Source organism: Anolis carolinensis, unplaced genomic scaffold (assembly GCF_035594765.1).
Source record: "Anolis carolinensis isolate JA03-04 unplaced genomic scaffold, rAnoCar3.1.pri scaffold_20, whole genome shotgun sequence".
In the NCBI taxonomy this organism is placed as follows: Eukaryota; Metazoa; Chordata; class Lepidosauria; order Squamata; family Dactyloidae; genus Anolis; species Anolis carolinensis.
Window position 1 is genome coordinate 248,885 of NW_026943830.1, and position 27,284 is coordinate 276,168.

At 43.8% G+C, this 27,284-nt stretch overlaps 1 protein-coding gene across 4 annotated transcripts in view; it reads right to left on the reverse strand.

The window, feature by feature from the left end:
- Positions 1-223: 223 nt before the first annotated feature.
- agap2 (ArfGAP with GTPase domain, ankyrin repeat and PH domain 2) overlaps positions 224-27,284 on the reverse strand; it is a 150,380-nt gene continuing 123,319 nt past the window's right edge. For 2 of the 4 annotated variants that reach the window (XM_062966418.1, XM_008103515.3), the window contains exons 7-19: positions 26,775-26,872; positions 25,887-26,039; positions 24,800-24,886; positions 24,186-24,290; positions 21,904-22,063; positions 17,092-17,193; positions 16,836-16,982; positions 13,844-13,903; positions 10,631-10,782; positions 10,026-10,116; positions 7,348-7,570; positions 5,180-5,435; positions 224-3,162 (exon numbers count right to left, since the gene is read on the reverse strand). In XM_062966418.1, coding sequence (XP_062822488.1) covers positions 2,956-3,162; positions 5,180-5,435; positions 7,348-7,570; positions 10,026-10,116; positions 10,631-10,782; positions 13,844-13,903; positions 16,836-16,982; positions 17,092-17,193; positions 21,904-22,063; positions 24,186-24,290; positions 24,800-24,886; positions 25,887-26,039; positions 26,775-26,872 — 1,841 coding nt within the window. In that variant the 3' untranslated portion in view covers positions 224-2,955. The remainder of the gene's footprint in view (positions 3,163-5,179; positions 5,436-7,347; positions 7,571-10,025; positions 10,117-10,630; positions 10,783-13,843; positions 13,904-16,835; positions 16,983-17,091; positions 17,194-21,903; positions 22,064-24,185; positions 24,291-24,799; positions 24,887-25,886; positions 26,040-26,774; positions 26,873-27,284) is intronic. The other 2 variants (XM_062966419.1, XM_008103516.3) reach the window with 1 other exon arrangement.

The window sequence follows — 27,284 nt, forward strand, 5'->3', positions numbered from 1 at the left end:
AGAAGTGGAAACATAATTAAATATTTCTACATTTCTAGCATATGCCAAATATTTGACATCTGGTCCTGATTTTAAAAAAGTCTTTATCTTTCCCTAAGAACATTTTTGCAGCGTGGCTCCAAGTTCTCCTCCTCCTCTGCCCTATTCTATCATGAATGGCTGAAACATTGATCAGACATCCCCCCCCCCCCCAATTCCCAAGCAATTCAACTCTGCACAGCAGTCACAAGAAGGAATAACCGGTCATTGTTATTACATCTTCGTACATTGTCACGTACTTACAAGTTACAAGAGATTACAACAGCTGCACAGGGCCAATGGGATCAGCTCTGGCACCTCCACATCCTCCCCCCAACAATCCCACCCCAACCTCTCCCTTCCCCAATTCTGGGGCTTGCACAAGAGATTCTCCCAGAACATTGTGCTGAACTGCCAGGCCAAAAATGGCATACATTACATTCAGTCTTCAAGAGCTGATTTGCCCCCTTTCCCCTTAGGGCCATGGACTCTGGTCATCAAGGAAGGGTGAGATGGGTCTCCAAGGCCAAGATGGAGGGGCAGCCTCCTTTCTACATTTTGCTGTGCTCTCTCCAGCTTTGCTCACAGGACCCTGGGGAGGAGGAAACAGCAACAACAAACCCGACCAGCTCCTTGGCACCAGATCCTTCTGCTTACAGCTAATGGCTGTGGGATAAAAGTCTCGTGCAACATGGTCGCCAATACATTCATAAGCTTTCCACAATTCAGAAGGGCCAAAAAGGCCTGAGGCCTCTTAGGCGATGTGGCCTTTGTGGACTCATGCCCCTTGCTGACACACTTGGCTCTGGCAAGTAGAAAGCCAGAGCCCTGAGGAATAAAGGCAGGCTGGATTTGAACTGAGCACAGCATCAGGGACAGACACTGCAGGGATTTTATCCTTCCCCAACCAGGTTGGTCCAAGAAGAGAGTAGGAGAGGGAACTCACTGCATTATTACCCTGATCACAGATTTGAAATAAAGCCTGAGACCACATCACAACCACACAGATGCCTTTGCCGCAGCAGTGGGCAGGAGGCTTGTAAACACTTGCACCAGGAGAGCTGCCAAGCCAGAGAAGGATTTTATCCTTTTTCTGCCCCTGGCTCTTCAAATGAAGCAATAAATTAAAACAGAAACAGTAGTCAAAAATGGATAGACATCCTTACAGGGTGGGTGAGAAAAGGAGCTTTTTACAAACCATCTTTCAGTGAAAAAGAATTGATTTAAAAGCCAGGGCCTGTGTTGCTCACAGGAACACCACCTCATATTTTGGGCTGGATGCTCAGCATCGAAATGAGGCGGTGCCCGTTGAGTCCCCCAAGAGATGCCCAGTGTCTTATCACAGGACGGTTCTGACCCTTGCAGCCCAGCCACCAGTTGCTTATTTTAGCTGCCTCTTTAAACTACTTGCAAAGGTGAAAGATTTAGAAGAGTAACAAGGAGATGGCAACCTCCTTAGGCCTTCAGTGGAGCATAATCATATATATATATATATAGAGAGAGAGATGTCTTTATTTATTTCAGTGCAAGGCTCAGGTCCAGACGCCCGAGGAGAGTTGGCAGAAGGAATGTGTTTCAGTGCAGTTTGAATAAGGAACGTGTGTGCTGCTGCCAGGTGACAACAGAGTGATCCTGAGTCTGCCTTAGGGAGAGGCAAGTTTGGATCAAATGCAGCCGTGGCGCACTTGCTGATGAGTCTTGGCCTAACACGCACAGCCAAGCCTCCCATGCCCTGGACTGCGTGGGAACGTGTTATGCTGGTGGCCTGTACTATAGCTTCTCTAAATGTCAGTCAGAGACAAATGTGTCACAAAACAAATGTTCAGAACAGATATCCTCCCCAAGGAATGAAATAAAATGCTCTAGGAGCTAAACAGGGAGTCTGCCCTTTCCCTAGAAGAACAGGAGTTTGTTTTTTATCACTAGGATACGCCTGGCTTCCTGGCATAGAGTTTCTCCTCCTCCAGAGTCAGAAAGACCTAGATTTCTCATCTTCCCCATATTGCTGAAAAAGAAAACCCAGCTGATGACAGAAGATGGGCAGCAGAATGCAGGAGGCTTGATTTTTCCCAGCTAAGCTATCTCCTTTGTTCGTCCATCATGGCGTAAGTTTGTCTTTGCCTTCACCTCTGCAGGTGTCTCCTGGAAAATGAGGGAAGGGAAAGTAAACAGGACCTTCTTGCATTCCCACAACTTGATTGCACTCAATAAGCCCAGCACCTTGAACCCAGAGATAAATGAGGTGAGCAGAATTAAGAAGAAGGGCTCACTTAAGCCAAGAGAATGGACGCAAGACTCCGTCTTGAGCCTTATGTCCCTTCACCCTCAACACAAGACCTTCAAGGCTTTTTCAGCTGTCTCTCCCCCTTGTACTTTCTGGCCCACTTCAAGCTGGTTTGTTGAAGACTGGTCACCGACCATTCCAATAACACTGATTTACATTCCACCTTCAAAGATTGTTACAAACACAGAAAGAAAGGGAAAAAACCCAAATAACTGCTTGCCCCCTCATTTCCTAAAGTCCCCCATAAACTGGGAAGATGACAAAACTGTCTTGAGCCCTGCTCCTCCCTGCTGAGTGCTGGGACACATTGCTTTTGGATCCCGGCAGGCGTCTTCAGTGGCCTGCCTGGGGAGATGGCTGTTGCCCCGAAGAGTGGCAGATCATCTCAAGGTCTGGCAGTCGGGAGAGCTGTGAGCCACTGAGGCAGTCCTGGAGGCTGTAGCGGCAGCAGCCTGTGCTAAGCAGAGCCGTTGGAGCAGGACTCTGGATGGCAGCCACCACGTCCTGTTCATGACAGGAGGTCATGATCCAAGCTTCATGGCCTATTGGTCCAGATGCCATGAGGAAGTGGAGTCTCCCTATGGAGAGGAGGCATCAGTTACTGCACCCCGATTGGCACCACTGGGATGGGGAAGAGGCTCCCCCCTGGCATGCTACACCAGGGCAGTTCGGGCCTCGGTCCTTCCCACGCTGGCGCTGCTGCTCTTCCGGCGCAGGCCGGGGGTGGCGATAGTACTGTAGCCTTCATTTGGGCAACCGTGCTGCAAGAGGATGTCGATGCACTCCTGGCTTGCAGATCGGCGGGCGTAGAAGAGTGCTGTGTGCCCCACGGCATCACGGGCCTTCACATCAGAGCCATACTGTGGGGAAAATAAATGTTGAACAGTTAGCATTGGCAACCAGTGCATCCCTAACTCCGCCACTTTTCTCAAAGCCATGGAATGGCATGCTCTCCTCCACATCCCTTAGACTTCAGTTATCTTCTTCTCAGATTCCTTTATATATATTTTTCGAGAGCCATGGCATCTGCCGGGTAGAACACCTTCTAAGCCCAAAACAGTGACAACGGCCCTGCTAGTCTATTTCTCTGCTGCCTGATGCTTTATGTATTTTTTTCTTCCACAAGTAGCAGGCCTTAACTATCTCCCTAGAAGTCCTATCTCTGCCCCTCAATTGTAAGAGTCCCTTCAATAATTACTCCCCCCTTTCCCAGCTTCTATGCAGTAATCATTCCCCCAACATGTCAAGGTGTGGTATCTCTCAAACAGGTACCTCACCACTTACAACCGCAGCAATAAGATGCCAGTTCTTTCCAGTTGCAGGCTAGGAATGGCCTATGGGGAGTTTTCTCATACCATCCAATAGTACCAATTTGATAGTGCTAATTAGTCCTCCATGGCTGATACTGAGTGAGAGACTCCCTTCTGGACACACAGAAGACTGGGTGTTTTGGAAGGTGCTGAACAGCCTGTCCTCTGGCACCATGAGATTCAGAGCCAACCTTAAGAAATGGGGCCACAAAGTGGAGTCCACGACGTGCAAGTGTGGAGAAGAGCAAACCACAGACCCCCTATTACAATGCAGTCTGGGTCCTGCCATATGCACAATGGAGGACTTCTCACAGCAACACCAGAGGCACTCCAAGTGGCCAGTTACTCGTCAAAGGACATTTAGTATTATGCCAAGTATTTTAACTTTGTATTTTAAAATACATTACAACTGTACCCTCGCTTCGCTTCCAACACGATAAATAAAATAGTCTTCCATTATCCCCCTTTTGAACTCATTTTAAAATATCCCAGTGTCTTCCCTCTTTTTCCCTTTGTCCTCAGCCTACATCACTTGTTGCAACCTTTCAAAGTGGAAAAGTATAAAGTCTTGCTTTTCCCCGAGAGGCTCAGGCAGGAGTGAACTGCTGTGGCATCCCAGCCTATATGTTTTCTTGTTTTTTCATCTTAGCAACACTCTAATGTTGCTTAGCCACACACCTCCCATTTCCATCTGTGAAATGTTGAAGAGTATATTTTCGGTGGCTGCAATCTCTCATAACAGTACACCACCCACAATCGCATTTTCCACAGATCTATTCTCGCTTTGAACAGTGCCCTGGCTGGAGCGAGCCAGTCCCAAATACTGCTGATATAGCACAGTGATGCTGGGATTAGGAAGCTGACTTTGACAAGGTCAGACTCTTTGTCCAGTTCTCCCACAGGGCTAAAATGGCATTTCATATTCTAGGGAGGAGAACTCTCTCCAATTCTCTTGTTTTAACTGGAGATCTCAGGGACTAACCTGGAGCTCTACTACTGAGTTCTGAATTCTCTCTCACCTTGGCTGCAGGTGCAGGTTGCATACGCTGTAAATTTCGAATACTGGGAGTGTAAGAGGGAAGTTTGCCAATTCCAGCCTTCCAAAAGAATACAGCTATAGCAATTCAAGTAGAATCACAATGCTATAATTGTGTAGTGTGAAATGGGCTTGATGTGTTAATATTATTCTTAGCCTGAAAAGGTTATGGGTTGCCTTGGGCTATGCTACAACATGTATGAGGAAAATGGGTCTGAATGCTATTTTGCATCTTACTGCAAACTGTTCCCAAGTAAGTTGAGCAGGAGCATGGAACAGTGCAACATGTTCTTGGCATGAGCCTATTTGATTCATACATGCTGCCACGACTGACTAAAAATAAAAAAGGAAACTCTTCTGAGCACAAAACAGCATTAAATGTTAGTCCTCACTATCCCCATGGAAACCTGCCTTTCTTTCTGCCCCAAATAGAATATCACTGTATCTTCTTCTCTTTGGGTGTGCAGGGAGATTCCTGCTGTGCTGAGATTCCCAGGGCATTTTGCACTCCCAGTGCCTGGCATTACCTACCCAGACCAGAAGCTGGGTGATGACCACGTTCGATAGGTCACAGGCCAAATGCAGGGCTGATCGCCGGTCCTTGTCTCCAGTGGGAGTGTTGATCTGTTCCTTGGAACTGTGAGCCAGTAACAGCAGCACAGCATCCAGATCTTGGTCCATCACGGCCTGGAAAAGCTGGCACCCCAAGGACAGTTCAGAGTGGGGCAGTGGGGCCAGGAACAGCCGCTGCTCATATTTGGCTCGAATCCATGATTCCCGCTCCTCCCTGAGAAGACAGCAAAGAGACAGTAAGAGACAGTAATCATGATAAAGAATCAGTTTTGAGTGTTGGACTAGGATTCTGGGACATCAGAGTTCAGATTCAAACTCATCCATGGAAATCTGCTGAGTTTGGAGAAGTCCCAATCTCTACGCTTCAGAGGAAGGCTATGATAAACTCTCTCTGAACAATTTTTTGAAGAACCCCATGACAGGCTTACCTTAAGATCACAATCTATACACATAATAAAAGTGAAAATATGTGTGTGTGTGTGCGCGTGTGCGTGTGGCTGGGGTGTCCTCTTACACAGACAAGCTCCTGCCTCCACAAACAGCTGTAGCTCCCACTACTCAGGAGACATCAATGGCCCTCCCTCCAATGATATTGCAGGTTATAGTGAGCACCATGAACATGTCCAAGAGCCCTGCCAATGTCCTCCACAAACACCTTACTGCCCACCACCCAAGTGAAGGCTTTCATATTTTAATTTAATTTTAGATTTTATGTGTTTCCTCTACCACAAACATCCCAGTGTTTCTTACTCTCACAATTGGTGTGGAATTTGCATGATTCCAGCCTACTGCCCCTCTCTTAACCTTTTCCTATTTTTTTCTATGGCACACAGCAAACAGAGGAATTGATCAGCAACTGAACAAACTAGAGAGGTTTGGAGAGAATTCATTATGATTTATAGGAGTTGTAGGAATTGGGATATATAGTTCACCTGCTATCTAAGAGCATTCTGAACTCCACCAACGGACCTAGAACTAACTTGGCACACAGAACCCCCATGACCAACAAAAATACTGGAAGTCCGTGGAGGGATTTATAGAAGTTGTAGTTCACCTACATCCAGAGTGCACTATGAACCCAAACTGATGGATCTGGACCAAACCTAGAATGCATACCCAATATGCCCAAATTTGAATTCTGGTGGATTTTGAGGAGAATTGGCCTGGACATTTTGGAGTTGTAGGTACTGAAATTTATAGCTCACCCACAACCAGGGAAACTGTGACCTTCACCAATGATGGACCTGGTCCAAACTTGGCACACAGAACCCCCTTGACTAACAACCTACTAGAGAGGTTTGAGGGGACTGGCTCACCATAGTGGGAGTTGTAGTTTACTCTATAGCCAGAGAGCACACTGAATCCCACTGATGATGCATATAGAGCAAACTTGCCCAACATAACAAACTTTAAGTACTGATGGAGTTTTTTGGGGTTAACCTGGTATGATGTCAGTTGTAGTTCACCCACAACCTTATGCATTTTGTACAATTAAAAACTGACTTTTTCAAATAACCCGGAGAATGTCGGGTACCCAAGCTAGTAAGAAATAACTTGAAGACACACAACCAGAACCATCTAATACTGATTGCTATATCAAATCTGGAGCTTCAGAGACTGTGTGTCCCTGAACAATGATAACCCGTGAGCAAGAGCAGGAGAGTGTAATTTTCTCCCACACTTTCTTTGTGCAGCTTGTCAGGGGCTGTTTCTCCTGACAAGCACAGCCCTCTAGACATCAAGAAAATTATCCTGATCGTGCAACAATGAGTATCTGCTTATGAAGGTAAATGTCAATGAGAGGAGCAAAATCTGTGGTAGGATCCAGGAAAGACCCAAAATGTATACATTACAATTGTTATTTTGTCTGCTGTTAAATAGGGCTGCAAGCTTTGACACAATCCAGTCAAAGTAGCCATCTGTTTCACTGTCCCTGATATTAAATCTGTGTAACATTAGCTCCTTCGTGCCTTTAGTTGCCAATTTCACAGAGAAAGCCAAAGCATGTTTATGCAGATGATAACTTCCACTACATTCAGTGGGGCTTCTTCTTTCATATGTGCACTGTCTAAGTAGGCTGTAGCCACATGACGTTATCACTGCATCATGGGAAAATCTGCACTCACCGTGATGATTCGCAGGTGGGTTTCCGGCGCCCCTGCGTACACTTCTCCCAGACGCTGTTGGCTGTCTCATTGCCAATGGAGGTGAGCACCAGCGTGAGCTCCAGAGGCCAGTCATCCAAGTCGAGGGAGCGCACCCGAGACAGGTGTGTTCCCAGATTTCGGTGGATACCAGAACACTCAATGCAGATCAGTGCCCCCAAGTTCAGACTGGCCCAGGTTGGGTCTGGAGCAAAGACAACAGAGCCAATCAGAAAGCAAGGAATGTTTGCCTCTCCCTCAGGAAAGCGGGAAGAACTAGTCCACATTATTCCCAAAGAAGGGAATATGTTCATGTATCCAGCTCTGCCGTAGTGGTTGCAACAGATATAGTAAATGACCCAAAGTGATCTATTAAGATCCCTTGTTCAAGGAGCTCCACTGACTGCCTTTTATTTTCCGGTCCCAATTCAAGGTGTACACCATCACATATAAAGCCCTAAACGGTTTGGGACCCACCTACCTTCGTGACCGTATCTCCTATCATAAGCCTACCTGATCCCTTCGTTCATCAGGGGAAGCTCTCCTGTCCCCACTCCCGATATCCCAGACCCGCCTTGTGGGAACAAGGGAGAGGGCCTTTTCTGCTGTGGCCCCCCGATTGTGGAACTCACTGCCCATTGAGATTAGGCAAGCCCCCACATTAGCAGCCTTCAAGAAAGACTTGAAAACATGGCTCTTCCGTTGTGCTTTTGGAGAGTAACTATTTTATATTTCTTCTCCATTGCTCCCTCTAATATCTATCCTCCAGACTACCCCACTTCCTTATGACCCTGTTCGCTGGGTTTTTTTTATTCTTATGTCTCTCTCACCCCGAGTTTTAACTTAATGTTCATGTGGTCCGCCCTTGTTTTTCATTGTTTCCTTGATTTATTTTGTAATGGATATTATTATTTACTGTATTGCTTATTGTGTTGTGATGTGTTGTTCTTTTATATGCTGTTTATATTGTATTGTTTTGGGCATGGCCCCATGTAAGCCGCCCGAGTCCCCGTTGGGGAGATGGTGGCGGGGTATAAATAAAGTTTTATTATTATTTATTATTATTATGTTTGAGACTGATTTGCAATCTTAACTACCTACCACCCTTTTTTTGATATCCTAACCTATGTTTCCTTCCAATGTTGTTGAGATTGCAAACCCCACCACCCCTTACTAAGGACTATGTTGACTAGCAGTTGAAGTACTTTACACTGTATTGTCCAAGGCTTTCATGGCCGGAATCACTGGGGTGCTGTGTGGTTTCCAGGCTGTATGGTCGTGTTTTAGCAGAATTACACTGTTAAATAGTTTGATTCCACTTTAAAAGCTATGGCTGCAATAGATTTGTAACCGGTTGTGGATTATTTAGAATTCTGTTATAAAGGGTTCTAGCAGATTTCCTTGACCAGAATTCACAATGGTTGAAAATTCTAAGTAGTTCATGACCAAACTGCAAATCGTAGGATTCCATAGATCGAACCATGTCTCTAGTTAATATTGGTGCCAAACTGATGCAGCTGTATAATGCTGGTAATACCTCTGATGGGAGATGTAGCCCCAAACATGTGCAGGACCAATAATCTCCTAACTCTCTTCACCAACTACTGCATTGCATTGACTTAAGCAATGCACCAAGATCTGCTTTTTTCTCATTTGTCATCTATTATGTGTAGTCTGCTTAGATAAGGGAATTGAGAAAATGGTTTCACTGAATGTTATCATTAGCTCAATACCTTTCTCATTTGTATCTGCAAAGATCTTACTGAATTTCCACAGAGCTCACCTCCACAATGAGGTGGCCTTAAACTCTCAACGTATTTAAGCTAGAATCTGCAAAGATCTTACTGAATTTCCACAGAGCTCACCTCCACAATGAGGTGGCCTTAAACTCTCAACGTATTTAAGCTAGAATGGTCTAATACGTGGGTTATTGTGAGGGAGGGTCTTGATCAGATTTCGAGATCTTCAGTTTTCATGTATGTACATATGCATTTTGTATGTGTATTCCACCTATTCCCCATCATGAGACCATGGTGGCCTAAAACAAAGTGGTACCAGCTGCATAGGCTTTCAGCTCTACTAGCCACTTCATCACATTAGGCAGGGAAGTGTGTGGCAGAGGAGAGCAGAAAAGAGCTCAGTCTAACTCCATTCTGTAATGTTGAATGTCTCTCAGTTTTCTTTCTGTATTATTTCACCGCATTTGCCTTCACACTGCAGAGATTAGGCCCTACTCATCATTGAAAAAACCCACTACTCTCTTTGAAATCACTACTAACGCAAGATCACATAGGTGAGAGCTGAGAAGTTCTGAGCATGCGCAGTCTGTCCAAACACTACATGCTGCTGAAGGAAAAAACCTGAGAAAAACGAATGCCACCACATGACAAATTTAGCAAAACATCTGGATCATTTCAAAGAATTCACTTCCACACCACCTCCAGAAACAATAGAAAGGAATGCTGACCCCATGCTTAAAATACTCAAAGAATGCTGTACCCTACACTTGAACAGAAACTAATGTGATGAACACAGTGAGTAACCAGATTTTAAGTGTAGTACTCCATTGAATTTAACTAATGTGATGAAGTGGTCAATTCCTCATTGCTCCCAAAGGAAAGCTCTACAAAATTTCCCAAATATATAGGACAATTACTTACTCAGAGCTCCACAGTCTACACATAGGGAGTTGCCTTTGGCATTGCGGATGGCTTGGATTGCAACTGCTTCACTCTGGCTGTCCATCCGAGCCTGCAAGAGAATGAATGATAAAAGCTAGGTTGCTCCTCTTTCTATTAGTTTAGTTCCAGAGCCTGAAGCCTAAATATTGTGAAAACTCACTCCCTACTTTCTGCCAACTTCTTACATTCAACAAGAAGTTGAGTGAGACCAGTCACCCCTTTCCCTTCCTTTAAATCTTCTTCAAAACCAGTAAGAGAGTCTTGTCTCACTCTCTGTTACAACAGGGCTGTTACTTCAGACATCACTTTGTTCAATTTTTCTATATCTGATATGAGATTAACAGGGTGAGTTACAAGGCAGAGTCGTTAGAATGCCCTATACAATGGCTTAATCTCCTCACCCAAATACCCATAATTGTTTTTGCTCTTTTCCCCATTATCTGTTTTAGATGGTAAGCCTTTTGGGATCAGACACATTTCTATGTTGTCTCTTTAAAGAGCCATTACTAAGTGCATACGCACTGCCATCATCATGCCTAAATCATTGCAAGGTGATACTGGAAAAAAAGGGAAGTGGTTGGTACCTTGTTTTTGCTGCTCTCACAGCACTGCAGGCTGGCCAAAATCTGGCTTTCAATCGCCTGGACCCAGGCATCCCTCTCCTCGAAACTGCTGGCCTCGAAGTGCCAGGTCTGCCCTGTGCTGGAGACTATGATGAACTCAAAGTTTTCTTCCTCTGTGGGTGTGAAAGAGCAGGATAAGACAGGGCTGCAGCTGTGGCTGGACTCATTGCACCTTTGCACCAATCCTAGGGCCATTTCCTCCTCTCTCATCTCACTTGGGTTGGTAGAGACACTTAACAAATCAAGGACAGAAATGCCCACTTATGTGAAGCTAGTGCTGCAGGGTGCATAGGAGGGAGAGGGGTTACACTTTGTGCTAGCAGACTACTTAGCCCAGAATGTTATACATTTTCCCCTCCCCATCTTTCTTGGGACAGGAGTACAGCTACCACAGCCATTCCGCTCTATGCCAATGCATATATTCAGATATATTTGCTACTCTGCATTGAAAGGATTCCTAATAGTTTGGCAAGAAATTGGAAGTGTTAGAGTGATACCTTTTGGTCTGAAGCCTGAAAGATCTGACAGGAAATGCTTTTGGGTATCCCTTATGCTTGCACCACATCAATTTTTCCCAGAGAATTTTGAAAACAGTTGTCTTTGGGATTACAACGGCCAGAAACCTTAGTCAATATGCCCACTGAGAAAATATATTTTAGGGGAATCCTGCAAGTTGTAATCCAAAAGAGTACATTTCCCAAGGTCTGGATTCTCTATTTTGTGATGTTATGCACAGTAACTCCTTTCCATCCACCCCTGCTTTTGCTTTGAGACGTCTGTTGCTTTAAGCATTTCTTAATCAAAGATGACAATGGGACAAAAGTTAAGAGTGCATGCAATGCCACGTGAAATGGTGCTAGTGGAGAGAACTGGTTAGTGTGGGGCAAACAATAGGGAGAAGCCAGTAAAAGTCTACCCTTGCTCATACATTTTAGGAATGACCTGAAGCTCATCACTTTGGGTTGTAGAGGATAAAACTGTCCTGATTATTTGGAAGAAAGTTGTAATTAAAATGTAATAAGTGAGTCACCCCCCTATGGGGAGACAGAGCGGAATATAAATAAAGTATAATGATAATAATTATTATTATTATTACCAATAATAAAAAAATTGTCTTCATTCTTCTTTAAAACCATTGCCTGGCCTACTCTTTTACACAAATTTAAAGAAAAATAACTTTATTATTAGGACTAATTTAAGGCAAGCCAAAAAAAAAAAAAGCTTTTGAACAGATAATTCTGTCCATGTTTTGGTCCAACCCAATCTTAAATTCATCTAATTCTCCTTCCATATCAGTCCACATTTCTTAGAGTATGCATTAAAATTGTACATTTTTTAAAAGTGTATTTCCCTGACCATAAGTTTTTGGATGAAATTTGCTGTACGTGTCTCGTTTCAGCAAGCCATTTCTCGTAAAGCAATGTGTTTATGTGCGTTTTCCCCCTAATGCACATATAGTTTGGTTTGTGTTTGTTTGATGGGAGTCCTGCACCACAAAATCCAAAGAAGTGCAAATTGTGCTTTGTTTTACATATTAGTTCAGGAAATGTGGGTTTGCCAAACAAGCATGCAAGCTAATTCATAAGTTCATCATTTTAAAAATCAGGCTGGATGGAATAAAGAACAAAAACCCAATGCCAAGGGGCCACTGTGTGTTGCAAAAGTTTCTGGGGAAATATATTCTAGACCAGTAGTTCCCAAAATGTGTTCCATGGAATCCTAGAGTTTCACAAAAGAATGATAGGAGTTCCATAAAAAAAAACACCCTAAAATCTTTTTAAGTCAATGCTAGAGTATGACGATCTTACTAAAATGCAATGTACCTCTGCTTTAAATGCAAAATGTGGATCTGTGCCACTGAATGACTATTGAGTAGGCCTGATAGACATATAGCTAGAAACTATCCAAGCAATGCCCACCTATTGGTGTGAATCAGGCTTTTCAACTTCTGTTTACACCAAAAACACATTTCGGACTAAGTTGGATGCAGCCCCGAATTTATGTATTTAGCTGTTGGACATACAACCCAATTTCAAAATCATTTTAAGTACAAAAAAGAAACAAATTTGTTCATCAGGTGTGAATTCAATAGTTCCTGCATCAAAATAAATGTATGTTATGTCCAATATTTTCTTGTACCAAAATAAAGGTTTGTGGTTACATTTAAAATGTCCAAACCTTGTACATGATGCATTTTTCATCGTGCACTAGGTTATCTCCAAACCTAGTACATGATGCAAAACACTCAGGCAATAGTAGATAAAGAAGGAAGAATTAGGTGGGTTCTCAATACTTAGGAACAGAATTAGGATTCTATGGGGGTAAAAATATTCTGAAGGGTACGATGACTGAAAACGTTTGGGAACCACTGTTCTAGACCATAAAAGCAGTATATGTGAAGTGCCGACCTATTGGGATTCACTGTTGACCCAGGAGTCCCCAGATGGCGTAGTGGACTAAGTGACTTGAAGGTTGGGTTGCAGACTTGAAAGCTGCCAGGTTCGAATCCCACCCAGGTAGTGTGGATGAGCTCCCTCTATCAGCTCCAGCTCCATGCAGGGACATGAGAGAAGCCTCCCACAAGGATGGTAAAATCATCAAAAAAAATTTAAAAAACATCCGGGCGTCCCCTGGGCAACGTCCTTGCAAACGGCCAATTCTCTCACTCCAGAAGCAACTCAGGTTGCTCCTGACACGAAAAAAAACAAAACAAAAACTGTTGACCCAAACATAGCAGAGTATTCTTGACTAGAATACACTTAACTGTCCTTATGGATGTACATTGTAGAGGAAGACAGACTATCTTTGGGAAAGCTTACTTTGTGAAAGTATTGTAATGCTACCCTTCCCTCAAATTCTGATTTTCTGGTTGGAAAATAAAACCTGCTAATAAGGCAAATCCAAAGGATCATTTGAGAAGCATGACCATAAAGCAATTGGGGAGCTTAGCCAGCTCTGTGTACTCCACATGAGGACAGAGAGACATTGAATACTCTATTTCACATTATAAAGTTGTTATAAGAGACAGAAAATGGAGATTATCTTGAGCACAAGGGACAGCATTTTGGGGACAGACATCTATGCAGGCCGCACGTCACGAGGTAAGCACAATTGCATGCAACGGGTGCCACGGGACGAAGAAAAGAGCCCACGCCTGTCACCGCCGCTCATTACCTGTTTTATAAATATTTCTTAAACTACCAAAGGTTTTTAATTTCCACATTTTACGCTTGGCTGCAGAGGGTCCGGAGGGGAAGCAGGAAGCAAAAGGCAGAGAAAAAGAGAAGGGAGGAAAAGAAGAAAGGGGAGAGAGTTCAGAGGTGGAAGGAAAATAATAAAAAAGCAGAGGCTATCAGAACCCACAGACCCAGGAAACAGGGTTGGCAGTGAAGGTGGTGGATGCGTGAAGCACTGGCAAGGGGCAGTGAGGGAGAAAGCTGTGAGAGGTATAGCATCCCCTTAGTGAGTAAGGAGGCACACAGGAAGGAAACGGCTTGGCAACTTCTGTTTAGTGCAGACACAGGTGATGGGGTGTGTGTGCAGGTGGGCAGCCCTCCTGGATTTTTCCTTGTCATTTTAGGATGCAGAAAGTGAGAAGGGTGACCTTACAAAGATCCTACTGTTGTCATCATGGTCTCCCCTCACCAACCACCTAGTGCAATGTCTTCTTGCATAGCTCCCCTTTGCTAGTTCCTCTGCCTTCCTGAGGCCAGGCACACTGAGGACAGCGTGTGGCCTTCTGCTAGGTCAAGTCAGTCTTGTGGTGTTGCCCAACTATAGATGCCTTCACAAGACACTTTTCCTTTCCCTTATAGATTTTTTTTAAAAAAACTGCAAGATCTAACAGGGAGTGCTGTCAGAGGCAATCCTATCACACAACCAAAGTGAAGAAGCTGCCTAAGAAGATAGATATTAAGCGCCACTAAGGACAGCAGAGAGAGCTGGGCCACAAGTAGGACTATGTAGAGAAGTATCCTATTCCAAGCCCTGTTGAAATAAAAGGGAACTTGCAGAGCTCAGAGGGACAAAGGGGCAGCTGTGACAGATAAAACCAAAGGTTGTATCATCATCATTATCATCAGCATCATCTTTCATCCCAATTAAGAGTCTACAATAGTGGTTCTCAACCTGTGGGTCCCCAGATGTTTTGGCCTTCAGCTCTCAGAAATTCTAACAGCTGGTAAACTGGTAGGGATATCTGGGAGTTGTAAGCCAAAACACCTGGGGACCCATAGGTTGAGAACCACTGGTCTACAAGATTTTTCCAAGTAGAGCTGGGGACCATCAGTGATCAGTGAGATATCATCAGGTAATGTGTTACATTCCAAGCAGTGCTGTGTTTTGAAATTGTGTTATTGTGATCCTATCTCTGATAATTACATTCAGATGCTTCTCGTTCTGTTTGGAATTGCTCCCAGAGCACCCACTACTGCTAGAACTGCTTTAAAAATTATTTGTTTCTTTGCTTTGTCTCTTCTTCCTCTTCCTCTGTAGATTTCTTCCTCGTTTCCCATAACTCCTGTTGACTAGGCCAACATTGTGTTCCCCAGAGAGGCCAGACAGTTGCCTATGGGAAATCCACAAGCAGGACATGAGGGAAACAGCACACTGCCATTCATGTTCCTCAGCCACTTGTATTATTGTTCAAAGGGATACTAGTATTTCATTTTACACTGGAGCTATGTGCCAAGACTCTACCCTTGGAAGACAATCATACTTGGCTACGAGCAATTGCCTTTAGTAATAGGACGTAGAAGCCACCAATGCCCTTTTCTTCCATCAATGAACTCCTGTTTGTTTCAGTGAGGACCGTGTAGGAATACTTCAGTAGGTTATGTTGCATGCTAACTGGTCATAGGGTGTAACCTCAGGCTCAATCACTATCTTGGCAATTTCTGGGAACAGCAATTTCACTATGTAACAGTTTTGCTTCTGGGTTATAAATATCATTTCCTGACAGGTTCTATCATAAAAACATGGAAAACCTTTATTAAACTGCAAAAACTTTGTTATTGCAGGACATCCTGCAGCACATTTTGCTATATTTTTTCAATAAATATATCCTAGAGTCTCAAGTAATTGAACATAGTTTACGGCAGCCACAAAAATGAAGTTTTTGGAGTATAACAACTACTTTTAAAGTAAGTACTGCACAATTAAACAGGAAATAATAGTTTCAAAAATTTTGTTACATAGTGTTTTTTATCCAATCAATGGCTCATGCTCACACAGTCTATGCTCCTGCCTACAATGCAGGTAAAACCTGCAGCAGCCTGACAGGAAATCCTCAGTTCTGCAGTGCATGTGATTTACCCTCATGTCTTGTGTGGGAAATAAGTCAGGATTTTCCTCAGTTCTCTTTAAAGTTGGGAGCCAGCAAAACACAGCACTCCAGAGGTTGTTGGATTGCCACTCTCAGCATTTTTCTACCACTGGCTACTGTAGCACAGGCTCACGAGAGATAAAGTTCAAAATCTGGAGAGCTGAATTTTGCATATTCGACATGCAAATCATTTGAATAGAGGTAAGGTATTTTTGTACTGCAACAGTATTCTAGTTTACTGGACTGGGCAGGCAGCCAAGATATTAGTAACCTTGGTGCAGAAAGTCATTACATCACATAATCTACTTGGTGGGAGGTAAGCTCTCTGACATGAAGACAATGCCTCTGACCAAATTGCCAGTCCCAGGATTCAATCAGATGGTGCCTGACAATTAAAATGGAATGTATAGTGTGAAAGGGCCAGATGTTTCTGACAAATATGTGGCTTTTTACCTCTTATGATTCAGAACGCCTTGGTATTCCATTGCATTTAAAAAATATATGTTGCCATATGAATTCATATTGTCACTTCCGAAAAACCCTTTATTGCCAACTGGAAGCACAACTTCACTTGAACTGGGTTGACATGTACAAGATTTCCAAAACATTAACACCCATAAATGTAACTTGGGCCAATGAAAATTCAGTCCAGATGTGATTTTCAAAAGCAGCCTGAAGAGCCTCTTAACACAGCATTCTAGGTCTTTCCCACCATCTGAATAGGCACCCTATGATAGCACCTTATGGACTTTGCAGACTATCAGGAACCCAAGTCCCCATTGCAGATAACAAAAGTTTCCGCATAGCTTCAAATGAGTACTGCAGTTGTCAGCTGCTTCTTACCTTCTGCCTGGCCTGCTGACCCCTCAGTTTTTGATGGTGTTGACAGCTTCTTCCGCCTGTGTTTCTTTCTGTCAACCATAGGGGATGGAGGTGGGTCTTTGCCACCACTGCCAGGACTGGATAGCCCTTCGGCAGCCATAGCCACCTCTGTGGAAACAGATGAGAAAAGAGATCACTTGGCCTGGTTTACCGAGGCCTAATCCTTCCTAGCCCCATTCCTGTCTCAAAGGCACCTCTGGATCCATGCTCAACTTACCAGCCTTGGAGGAAGACACAGAGCGCTGTAGGCGCTCAGGTTTGCCCAAGAGCTTGATTGCTGGGTCGGTTGGAGGATTTAGCAATCCTGGACTAGGGCTAGCTGCAGAGAAGAAGAAAAATGGATTTAGGAAGATACTTTCATTTAAGACACTGATTTGTCTGATCTTGGTTTGTCTACCGTGACAATCTGCAGTATTCTGAAGACTGAAGCTTATGGTCCAACTGCCTTAGCAGAGGCTCTTTTAAATGGAGCATATGGGAATTCAACTTGGCATTTTACTACATACAAAGCATAAGGATGGGAGGAATACAAGGCCTGCCATGGCACCCCAGTTTCCGAAAGTATTAAGGGAACTGGCACATTGCATTCCCGCCAAACCAGGATCAAGATCAGTGTTCAGCATCTGAGCCTGGAGATTTATTGAGCATACAGTACTTTTATCTCAAAATGTTAAGGGAGGTGTAACTGTACTTCATATTTCATGGAACAGAGATGGGATGCTTTTGTCCAGATGCTTTTAGACTGCAATTCCATACCCCCCCCCCCACCAAAAAAAAAAAAAAAAAACAACTGAGAAGAGATGGCAGGAATGAGGAATCAGGCATTTTGGACTCCCAAACAAACAGCAGAGTAAATGGTAAAAAAATATTGCCGTCTATACACTTCTCCATTGTGACAGTCATATTAGAAAACCAACCATTTCCAGGGAGAACACCTCTCTAGAAATCCCTAGGTCTTCCACTGCAATCATATGTCGGCTTCCAGGCAAAGATGACCACAGAGTTGTGCTGGAAGGCTTAGACATTTCTAGAGAGGTGTTTTCTTGGGTATTTTTTTCTTTATTCACAGTTTTTCTTTATTCACAGTTTTTACAGTCACAAAAGACTGTAATCCCATTGGTGGAAACAGACCAGAGTTATGAAGAGCTCTACATCTACCTTCCTCTAAGGACCTTGATTCCCCACACACCCCTCCCCAATCGCTGACACAATTCCCCAATTCAACAGCTCATTAAAAGAATTCTAGTAGGCATTTTAGGGGTTTTTTCGGTCTCTACAAAGAACAAAAACCTAAAGGTTAATGGCATCCTCTAGGGGTAATAGAGTCACGGTGGTGCAATGGGTTAAACCCTTGTGCCGGCTGAACTGCTGACCTGAAGGCTGGGTTGTTGACCTGAAGGCTGGCGGTTCGAATCTGTGAGAGATGGTGAGCTCCTGTCTGTCAGCTGTAGCTTGCAGGGACATGAGAGAAGCCTCCCAGCAGGATGGTAACACATCCAGGCGTCCCCTGGGCAACATCTCTGAAGATGGCCAATTCTCTCACACCAGAAGCAACTTGCAATATGTTCTCAAGTTGCTTCTGACATGATTTAAAAAATCCTCTAGGGGTCACTCTAAAGTCACTCAGAATTTTCCACACTGGAGCTCTCCAGATTTGTGAATCAAACCTGAATGTTTACTTGCTTTAACAAACATACCAATTCAACTTGACACTACTAGGAATGTCTGCATAAAATTCAATTTGCTTAATAAGTTAAGCAAATTGCCCAGAGCTAAAATCCATTGGATTAATTCAATTTCTTTCTCTTTGACTATAGCCTTTTCCTTACAGTTGGGTAGTACCCTGGGGAGAGGAAATCCAAATATATTGTGCAATTCATTAGCTGCAATTTTGCGAGAGGAGGAAGTTATAAAGATGCCTGCCTTTGGAGCTGTTATCCCTTAAGGCAAGCTGACACAATTTATAATCTACCAACCAGGCATGGCAGCCAAGGGTCGACAGTGGGTTCCACAAGCCAGTCTTGATCACTTGCTTGATCACGTCTGGTAAAAATTAAGAATCAAAGTAGAAAGGCTTTACTGAAGTTGGCTCCCTTTGTTTTTAGGCACTAGTGCTTGATGGAAGTGGCGGAGAACATATATAAAGATGTGCGAAGAATGTATGTGCTATGTTGCAACAAAGCTGATTTTGCGACCCATTTATAGAAGCAGAATTTGGATAGGGGATGTCTAGAATTTGGGTTGCTGGTGTGCTATGAGCTTGCAAGTGATGAGAGCCTATGTAACAAATTTCTTATTCCCAACCCCTTTCTAGAAATGCCTCTCAACAAACAACATATTAGGGCATATCCAGACAACAATAAACACCAAAAACCTTCATCTCCACATTTCAGGCTGAGTCTCATTGTCCCTTTCCACCACTATAAATCACTTGTACATGAACTGGGTATCTATAGCAGTGGTTCTCAACCTGTGGGTCCCCAGATGTTTTGGTCTTCAACACCCAGAAATCCTAACAGCTGGTAAACTGGCTGGGATTTCTGCGAGTTGTAGGCCAAAACACCTGGTGACCCACAGGTTGAGAACCACTGATCTACAGGAATCATCTGCAAGATGGTTCTCCCCCCTCCAAATAAACAAATTATCCATTTGTATTTTGTATGGTGGAAGCTGAAGATAGTGCCACAATTCATTTTCATGTTTATGATTTTATGTCACACATACATCTCACACATTTGACTGCATTATATGGCTGCCTGTTACATATGCTTTGTTACTCACAGTTTTGATAATAATATATTACTACACTGCATTTTGAATTCAGGGTGTGTTTTTAATTTTCTTTATTGTGTATTCACTTTCAGTGGAGCAGTTTTCTATTTCTATAGCAGTGGCACATATCAACAGGGCTCCTGCAGATGTACTGCATGTAAAGAAGCGGGGTTTTTTTTTTAAGTGCGGTGTACAGAATGTCATAGATTACACTTAAAATCACAGCCATTTTACATCAGGCAAACTCATCAGTCGAAACTTGCCAGGGTATGTATAAGAAATGAAAGTGATACACATACAATAATCACAAATAATCACATGGATTTTTCTCTCCTTCTTTCCTATCTCTATTTTGTAAGTGCTTTCCATGAGGATAACATGCTATGCTTGAAGGCCTTACTTATTAAAGCATCTTGTCTTTTGTTTAAATTATTTCATGTTATATTCTCTTTGCACCCAAGGAAGCAGACTTAAGGCCCTTCCGCACAGCCATATAACCCAGAATATCAAGTCAGAAAATCCCACAATATCTGCTTTGAACTGAGTTATCTGAGTACATATAGCCATATATTCCAGTTCAAAGCAGATTTTATTCAGCTGTGTGGAAAGAGCCTTGGTCTAAGAAAGCGTATGCCACCAGCTTTGTCTCAGTTAATTTCAAAGGTGCTACCAGATCCTTCTGCATACTGATACTCCAGATTAACACAGCAATATCTTTGTGTTTTATTCTTAACTGTTATTAATTAATATTAGATCACATCCACATCACAGTGCAAAGAGATGAGGGACTAGGGAGGAGGGCATGAGAATTCCTCCCTCTTGTCTCTCTAATATCACAAAACAAAATTGCCAATGACGGCAATAAAATACGCCTCAGTGTGAACTAGCAAACAGTCATTATACACAAATACTCTAACAAAAGGAAATATCATATAGTATTTTCCCCCTTTGGTAGATCTCTAAATGTCTGAGGTCTAATTGGCTCTGCAGTAATTGCGATTACTAAAGAAACTCCAGCATGCCATAGGGACAACTCCTGGTACTCTATTTGGACCTTGTTGGCAATGGATTGTGTGGCCAAACTCCATCGTACCATACACAATACTCAGGGAGATACGACATTGATGGAAGACAAATCTCCACATGAGATTCAATGTGGTGTAATGGAGAGAATGTCAGGGGTACGCTGCAGGGAATTGTGCTCAAATATCCAGGGGAGTTCCTCAAGTCAACTGCCTTTTTGCAAAGAAGCTGGAAAACAACACGGGAGGGGGGGGGGAGGGGTTGGCCCTATACCTCACATTCTGAGCTTCATGGAGGTTGGGTGGGATAAAAACATTAACTGTTCTCAACATTATATCCATCCTTGTCAATAGCCAAGTGACAGGAGTCACCTATGTTACTGTTTGGCATCTTATCACAACACATATCATGAGAATCAATAGCAGCAGTGCACTAACATACAAACTGGGAACAGCAACGTCCAATGCCCACTTGCAACCCGAAAACACATACAAGGTAAAATGTGGCTATATTCATTTTCCTATAAATCAGTGGTTCTCAGCCTGTGGGTCCCCAGGTGTTTTGGCCTACAACTCCCAGAAATCCCAGTCAGTTTACCAGCTGTTAGGATTTGAAGCTGAAGGCCAAAACATCTAAAGACACACAGGTTGAGAACCACTGCTATAATGATCCTATAAAAATTCCTCATAGGTGAAAGAGCATCAGTACAGCATGTCTGTCTCCTTAAAGAAACATATCATTTCAGTTCTCATAGATATTGTTTTTACTCCGCCTAAAACAAGAATTGCCCTTCAAATATTTTTGGGCTTGTCCAGCAAAAGTTTGCAGGATGCAATAGAATACTGCTTTTATTCTTACCAAGGCAAAGAAACACAACACCTGCCAATATACTGCCTTCCCAAGGTAGCTTTCACTTTAAAAATGCCACATCCCATTATATTTCTCCTATCTCCTAATATTTTAGCTCCTCCAGGAGAGGAGATCCACATGGTGTAGTGGTTTGAGTGCTGGAATTGAAACCCTACTCGGCCACGGAAACCTATTGGGTGATCATGGGCCGGTCACACTCACTCGGTCTGAGGAAGGCAAAGGCCCTTTGAACAAATCTTGTCGAGAAAACACTTTAAGGCCAGCATAAGCTGAAAAGAACTTGGAAGGTACAGAGCAATGACATTATACGCAGGAGTGACTTTCTTCTTTTAAGACAAAAAAAGGATAGGTGGGAATGACTTACTTGCGTCTCCGACTCCAACACTGCTCACATCTTTAACCAAGCCATTGATGCTTGAGGAGGCACCACAGGCGGAAATGGCTCTTGGTGGGCGTTTGCCAGGCACCTTGACAGTGGTGCGGAGTAAGTCCATTTCTTTTCCATGTGTACTATGGATATAATCCTGGAGAGGCATGAGAAGCAGACAGGGGAGAACTTAGGAGACTGTGAACTATACTGTTAATCCTTCCTTAGGCTGTGTCTAACTGCTGCTTAATTCAGGGCTAGTATGGAGCTGCAGACTGGCCCTAGATCAGTCATGATGATGACTACATGCATCAAGTCAAATCCTCTGTAATGCTGCCCTGGTAGCCAGCCAGGCCGAGATTGCATTGACGTGTCCCTTTGTCCCAGTATTGCTACTGTCACTCCTCAAGAGCCTGCTGGTGTCATAAATGGTACTCATGTGATCAAGGAGGGGCTAAGTGACCTCTCTCCTTGTTGATCACTAGGGGCACCCTATTATGACCTCAGCAGACATGACCATGATGGCCATGTTCTTGCAGGTTGGTTCTTGGCCAGCAAGGAACAGCAGTAGCAACATGATGTCATATTGCAATATTCACGCTTGCCTCAAACAGACAAGAGTTCTTCCTCCCACCCTGGACATTCCACAGATATATAAACCCCACTTGCCTAGTTTCCAACAGACCTCACAACCTCTGAGGATGCCTGCCTTAGATGCAGGTGACACGTTAAGAGAGAATGCTTCTGGAACATGGCCATACAGTCCGGAAAACTCACAGCAACCCAATATGAGGTCAGCCTGTCTCTCTATCTATGGTTGCACTGGGGTTACAAATAAATGGTGGACATAAACAGTAGGCCTACAATAATGAGTCTTTATCCCAAACAGCAGGACAAAGTAAAGTTTCTATGGGAACGCAATGCCATCTTCATGGACAAAGGGGATGGCAGGAAACAATATGTCTTTCCTTGCCTACAAGAAAAGCAATAAACCCCTCAGTACAGACTGTCTCTGAGTTATGAACATCCAACTTATATCTGACTCCTAGTTACAAAGGGAGGTGAGATACCAATCCTTGCTTCCACGAGCCAGTTTTCAAAATCCAATTGCCATGGAGGCACAAATAGCAAAACAAATGTTACATGAATGCTAATCCTTCCCTATGTTATTCAAAACTATATATAGATATAGATAAATATAGAGATAGATAGATAGATAAGCCAGAGTTACACTTAAAAATGTACCTGTTCTAACTTAGAAACAACTTCAACTTAAGAACAAACATACAGAACCTATCTCGTTTGTAACCTGGGGACTGCCTATACTGTCTGCTGCTGAACACAATGAACCAGTTGATCACACCACCCACATATCTCTACATCACAAATTCCCTTTTAAAATGTACAGTTTTTCCTAGTTTAAGACAGATCACTTAGACCAGTGGTTCCCAAACTTATTTGGCCTGCCGCCCCCTTTCCAGAAAAAATATGACTCAGTGCCCCCTGGAAAGGGGTGTGTGGCTTAGAGGGGTGGGCGTGGCTCTTGCTCAAGAGGGCGGGGCTGAGACTCTCCCCTAGTCCAAGATGCAGGGCAGGGAGGTGGGCGGGGCCACAAATGGGCGGCCAGGACTGGGATGGGCGGAGTTACGAGCTCTGAGGCAGGGCTGAGCTTCTATCCCTGTCCTGCGGCGCCTGCCAGGGCACAGGGGGTGGGGCTAGAGGAGGGGTGGGGCTAGAGGAGGGGCGGGGCCTCTTCCCAAGTGCCTGATGGGGCTGAACCTCTATACCCCGCCCCCATGTTCTAACAAGCGCCTCAGGGGAGGTATACAGAGGCTCAGCCCTGTCTTGCGCTCTTGGGAAGAGGCCCCGTTGCTCACCCCACCCTTTAGTCCTAAAAGGCCTCTCAGGAGAGGCTCAGCTCTGTCTCGGGCTCTTGAAAGGAGTCCCTGCCCCCTTCCCTAGCTCCGCCCTCTGTGTCCCAACAAGCGCCTCAGGAAAGGTATAGATTCTCAACCCTGTCTCGGCTCTTGGGAAGAAGCCACGCCCACTCCTCTAGCTCCGCCTCTTGTGTGTCCTAACAGGTGCCTCGGGTGCTCAGCCTGTCTCCGGCACTTGGGAAGAGACCCCGCCCCTCCTCTGGCCCCACCCCCATGTCCTAATAGGTGCCATCACCGCCCCCTAGATTGTTATAGCGCCCACCAGGGGGCAGTAGCACCCACTTTGGGAATCACTGACTTAGACATATCAGTCACATGCTGGTCTACTGATGGTGGACTTACATTAATGCTGGGGTGGTAGAAGAGAAGCCCGTTGCTGGACAGAGTCACATATTTTTTCTTCCACTCCTTGTTTAAAGAGTTGCCACTTCGTTTCAGCAAAAAACTCTAATGAGAGAGACAGAGAGGTAGCAAGGGTTTTAAGGTGCTTTAGCTGCAAATCATACATAGCCCTACTGTTAGGCAGAGTAAAGAAGCAGCCTCAGGAAGCTGATTTTAAATGCCATGAAAGAGCAACCTATTTATGTTGTTGTTATTCTACTTTTACTGCCAGGAAAGTGCATCTGAGTTCTTCGGCTTCACCTTGGCTGGCCTTTGGCACTAGAAGAGTCTGAAGGTGCAAATTATCCTGGGTCAGGGTCAGGCCTGATTAGTATTTGGATGGCAGACTGCCCCCAAATATCAGGTGTTGTAAACTCTGGAACTGGCAAAACAACTTCTGAGTATTCCTTGCCCCACAAAACTTAATAAAATTCGTAAGACTATTATAAGTGAACAGCTAACTTGAGGCATGCATGCACATTTGCATGCAGGGATGAGTGTAGGCACACACAAAACCCTACACGTTAATTTTAGAGGACCAATTCATAGTCACCACATCCCACTTGAGGACTTACCTGTTTGATGGGTATGGCTCGGCCACTTCCAGTGCTTTCACCTCTGCTGTCCAAGCTTCGCTTCTCAGTATCGCTCCCTCTGCGATTCTACAGAAAAGACAGAAAGATGGTAATATTTAAGTACAATTTATCATGTGTGTAGCCCCTCTGTGTCCTGTCAGTGGGGGCAAGACTTTGAAGACAAGAAAGAGAGCCTTCTCAGCTGTGGTGCCTGGTTTTTGGAGAGGTCTCAGAATGAATCCCTGATTGATGCCAACATTGGTTTCCTTTCAGCACCAGATCAAGACGTGTCTTTCAATTGACACCTTTGAGGCCCAAATTATTTATTAGCACATACATGGTTTTAACACTTTCAGCCTTCCTAAACTCTTTTCATTCATCTGAATTATTGTGTTTTTATCTGGTTTGAATTATTTACAGACTTTAATTTGAAATGGTTTGAACTGTTTTTTAATCTTTCATTGCTATCCTGAGATTTCATGATAAAAATGGGATAAAAATATTTCAATAATACATGCCACCAAGGCTATTTGCATATGCTGTGTCACTGAGCTTTGTACCCAAACCCATGAGAGGAATGTACCTGGAGGCCATGAGAGAAAACAACTGAGAGAAAGTAAGTGAGAACTCAAAGCAGCACTGCCTCTTATACATTAATAATAATTAATAATGATAAAGCTTTATTTGTATCCTGCCACCATCTCCCCAAAAAGACTTGGGGCAGCTCATGGAAAGCACTCAATGGTACAACAATATACAAATACAACAAAATACAGAAAAGTATAAATTAATAACAATAAAAATGTCCCAATTATACTTAAAACAGCAATAAAACCACAATTAATTTAAAAATACTATAAAATCCAGCAAGCTACGAGCATAGCGGCTGTATACAGTATCAGTCCCCATAAAGTGCAGAAGTGGAATCACTACAATGCGATGGTACCCTATTCTCGACAGTTGTAACAAACATCTTCATAGCAGCTTTGCATTGTTCCCTTTCCCTTTGATATCTTTTGTCCAGATGCCTGCCTCCACCCACCCCTTAGACTGCCCTCCATTCTGTCCAAAGTCCCATGGCACTCACAGCAAAAAGGCTGGTTCGCCGCTTGGTCCCACGGTGCAGAGAGCTTGGTGTACCGATAATAGCTGAGGCCTCCCCACGCAGCTCCCGGTGGCTGATGTTTGGTGTGGAAGGCAGAGATGAGGAGTAGTCGCTCGTGTGACCACCGTTACTTGCCTAGAAAAGAATCCAAGGAGAATTATGCCACCCCTTGCCCAAAAAAAGAGACAGGGTTGGCATTGGATGAGGTGGTAAAACTGCTTATGGAGAACAGCTGGCAGCATTGGATGGGTATATTGAGTGTCTGAATGCAAACAACACAAGTGTAAACAAATTACATAGATAAATAAATAACAAGAACAACAACATTTATTTCTTACTCGCGTCTCCCTAAGGCTTAATTAAGGCAGGTATGGGCAGACAAAGAACAATTTAAAACACATAAACATAAGATCAAACCTAATCACTTACACATTAAAATCATGGAAAATCTTGCTTTCCATGTAAAGAGGTTGGTGTTGAGTGCTCTGGCAAGGTTTGCAACCCAGCCTGCTAGAACCTGCCTCTCCTACTGGCCTTTTTTATTGCTGAACCAAGCATACACTTCAGGTACTTGGACAAACAGGCAAGCTAGTCCTGGTAAGGGAATATATTAAGGCACCCTCCTTTTCAACTGGCTGGTCCAAAAGTTCCCTTTTCCAACTGCGTGAAGTAAGGCTGCTGCAAAGGCAGCATTAAATTTTGGGGGAGGGTGTAGAATGCCTTATAATTAAACTGTTTACTGGGTTTTATCAAAGTCCTTGGGTGAGTTGCAACCCCAAAGCATAAAGAAGCTTTTCCCTCAGTTTTTGCAACTGGATCAGAATGGGCAGATGCAGAGGAGCTGTAATTCAGGATGAGAGATTGACGCACCGGTGTAGAGACAGCTGAATGGCTGGGAGTGCTGGGCAGAGATTTGCAAGATGCCAGGAGTTGCTGTTGTTTCTTCATATTCACAATTTTCTGGGAAACTAGAGTAACCAAAGGAAAAAATGTCACAAAATAAGTCATGGGGGTCAAATTCCCTACCTTGCCCTACAAAGAAACACTAGAGTTTGATTGTATCTTTAACAAACCCCACGAGGTGACACAGTTACAACTATCCAAGCTACACACACGGGATGCTGTGTACATCCCATCCCACTCATCTCTTCCACAAGAACCAAGTCAGAACCTGAACAAACCTCTTTGAGCTATCAGAAGTGGAAGCATTGCTCTACGTCAGTAGCTCTCAACCTGTGGGTCCCCAGATGTTTTGGCCTTCAATTCCCAGAAATCCTAACAGATGGTAAACTGGCTGGGATTTTTGGGAGTTGTAGGTCAAAACTTCTGGGGACCCACAGATTGAGAACCACTGTTCTATATGGAGTAATTCCATATTGC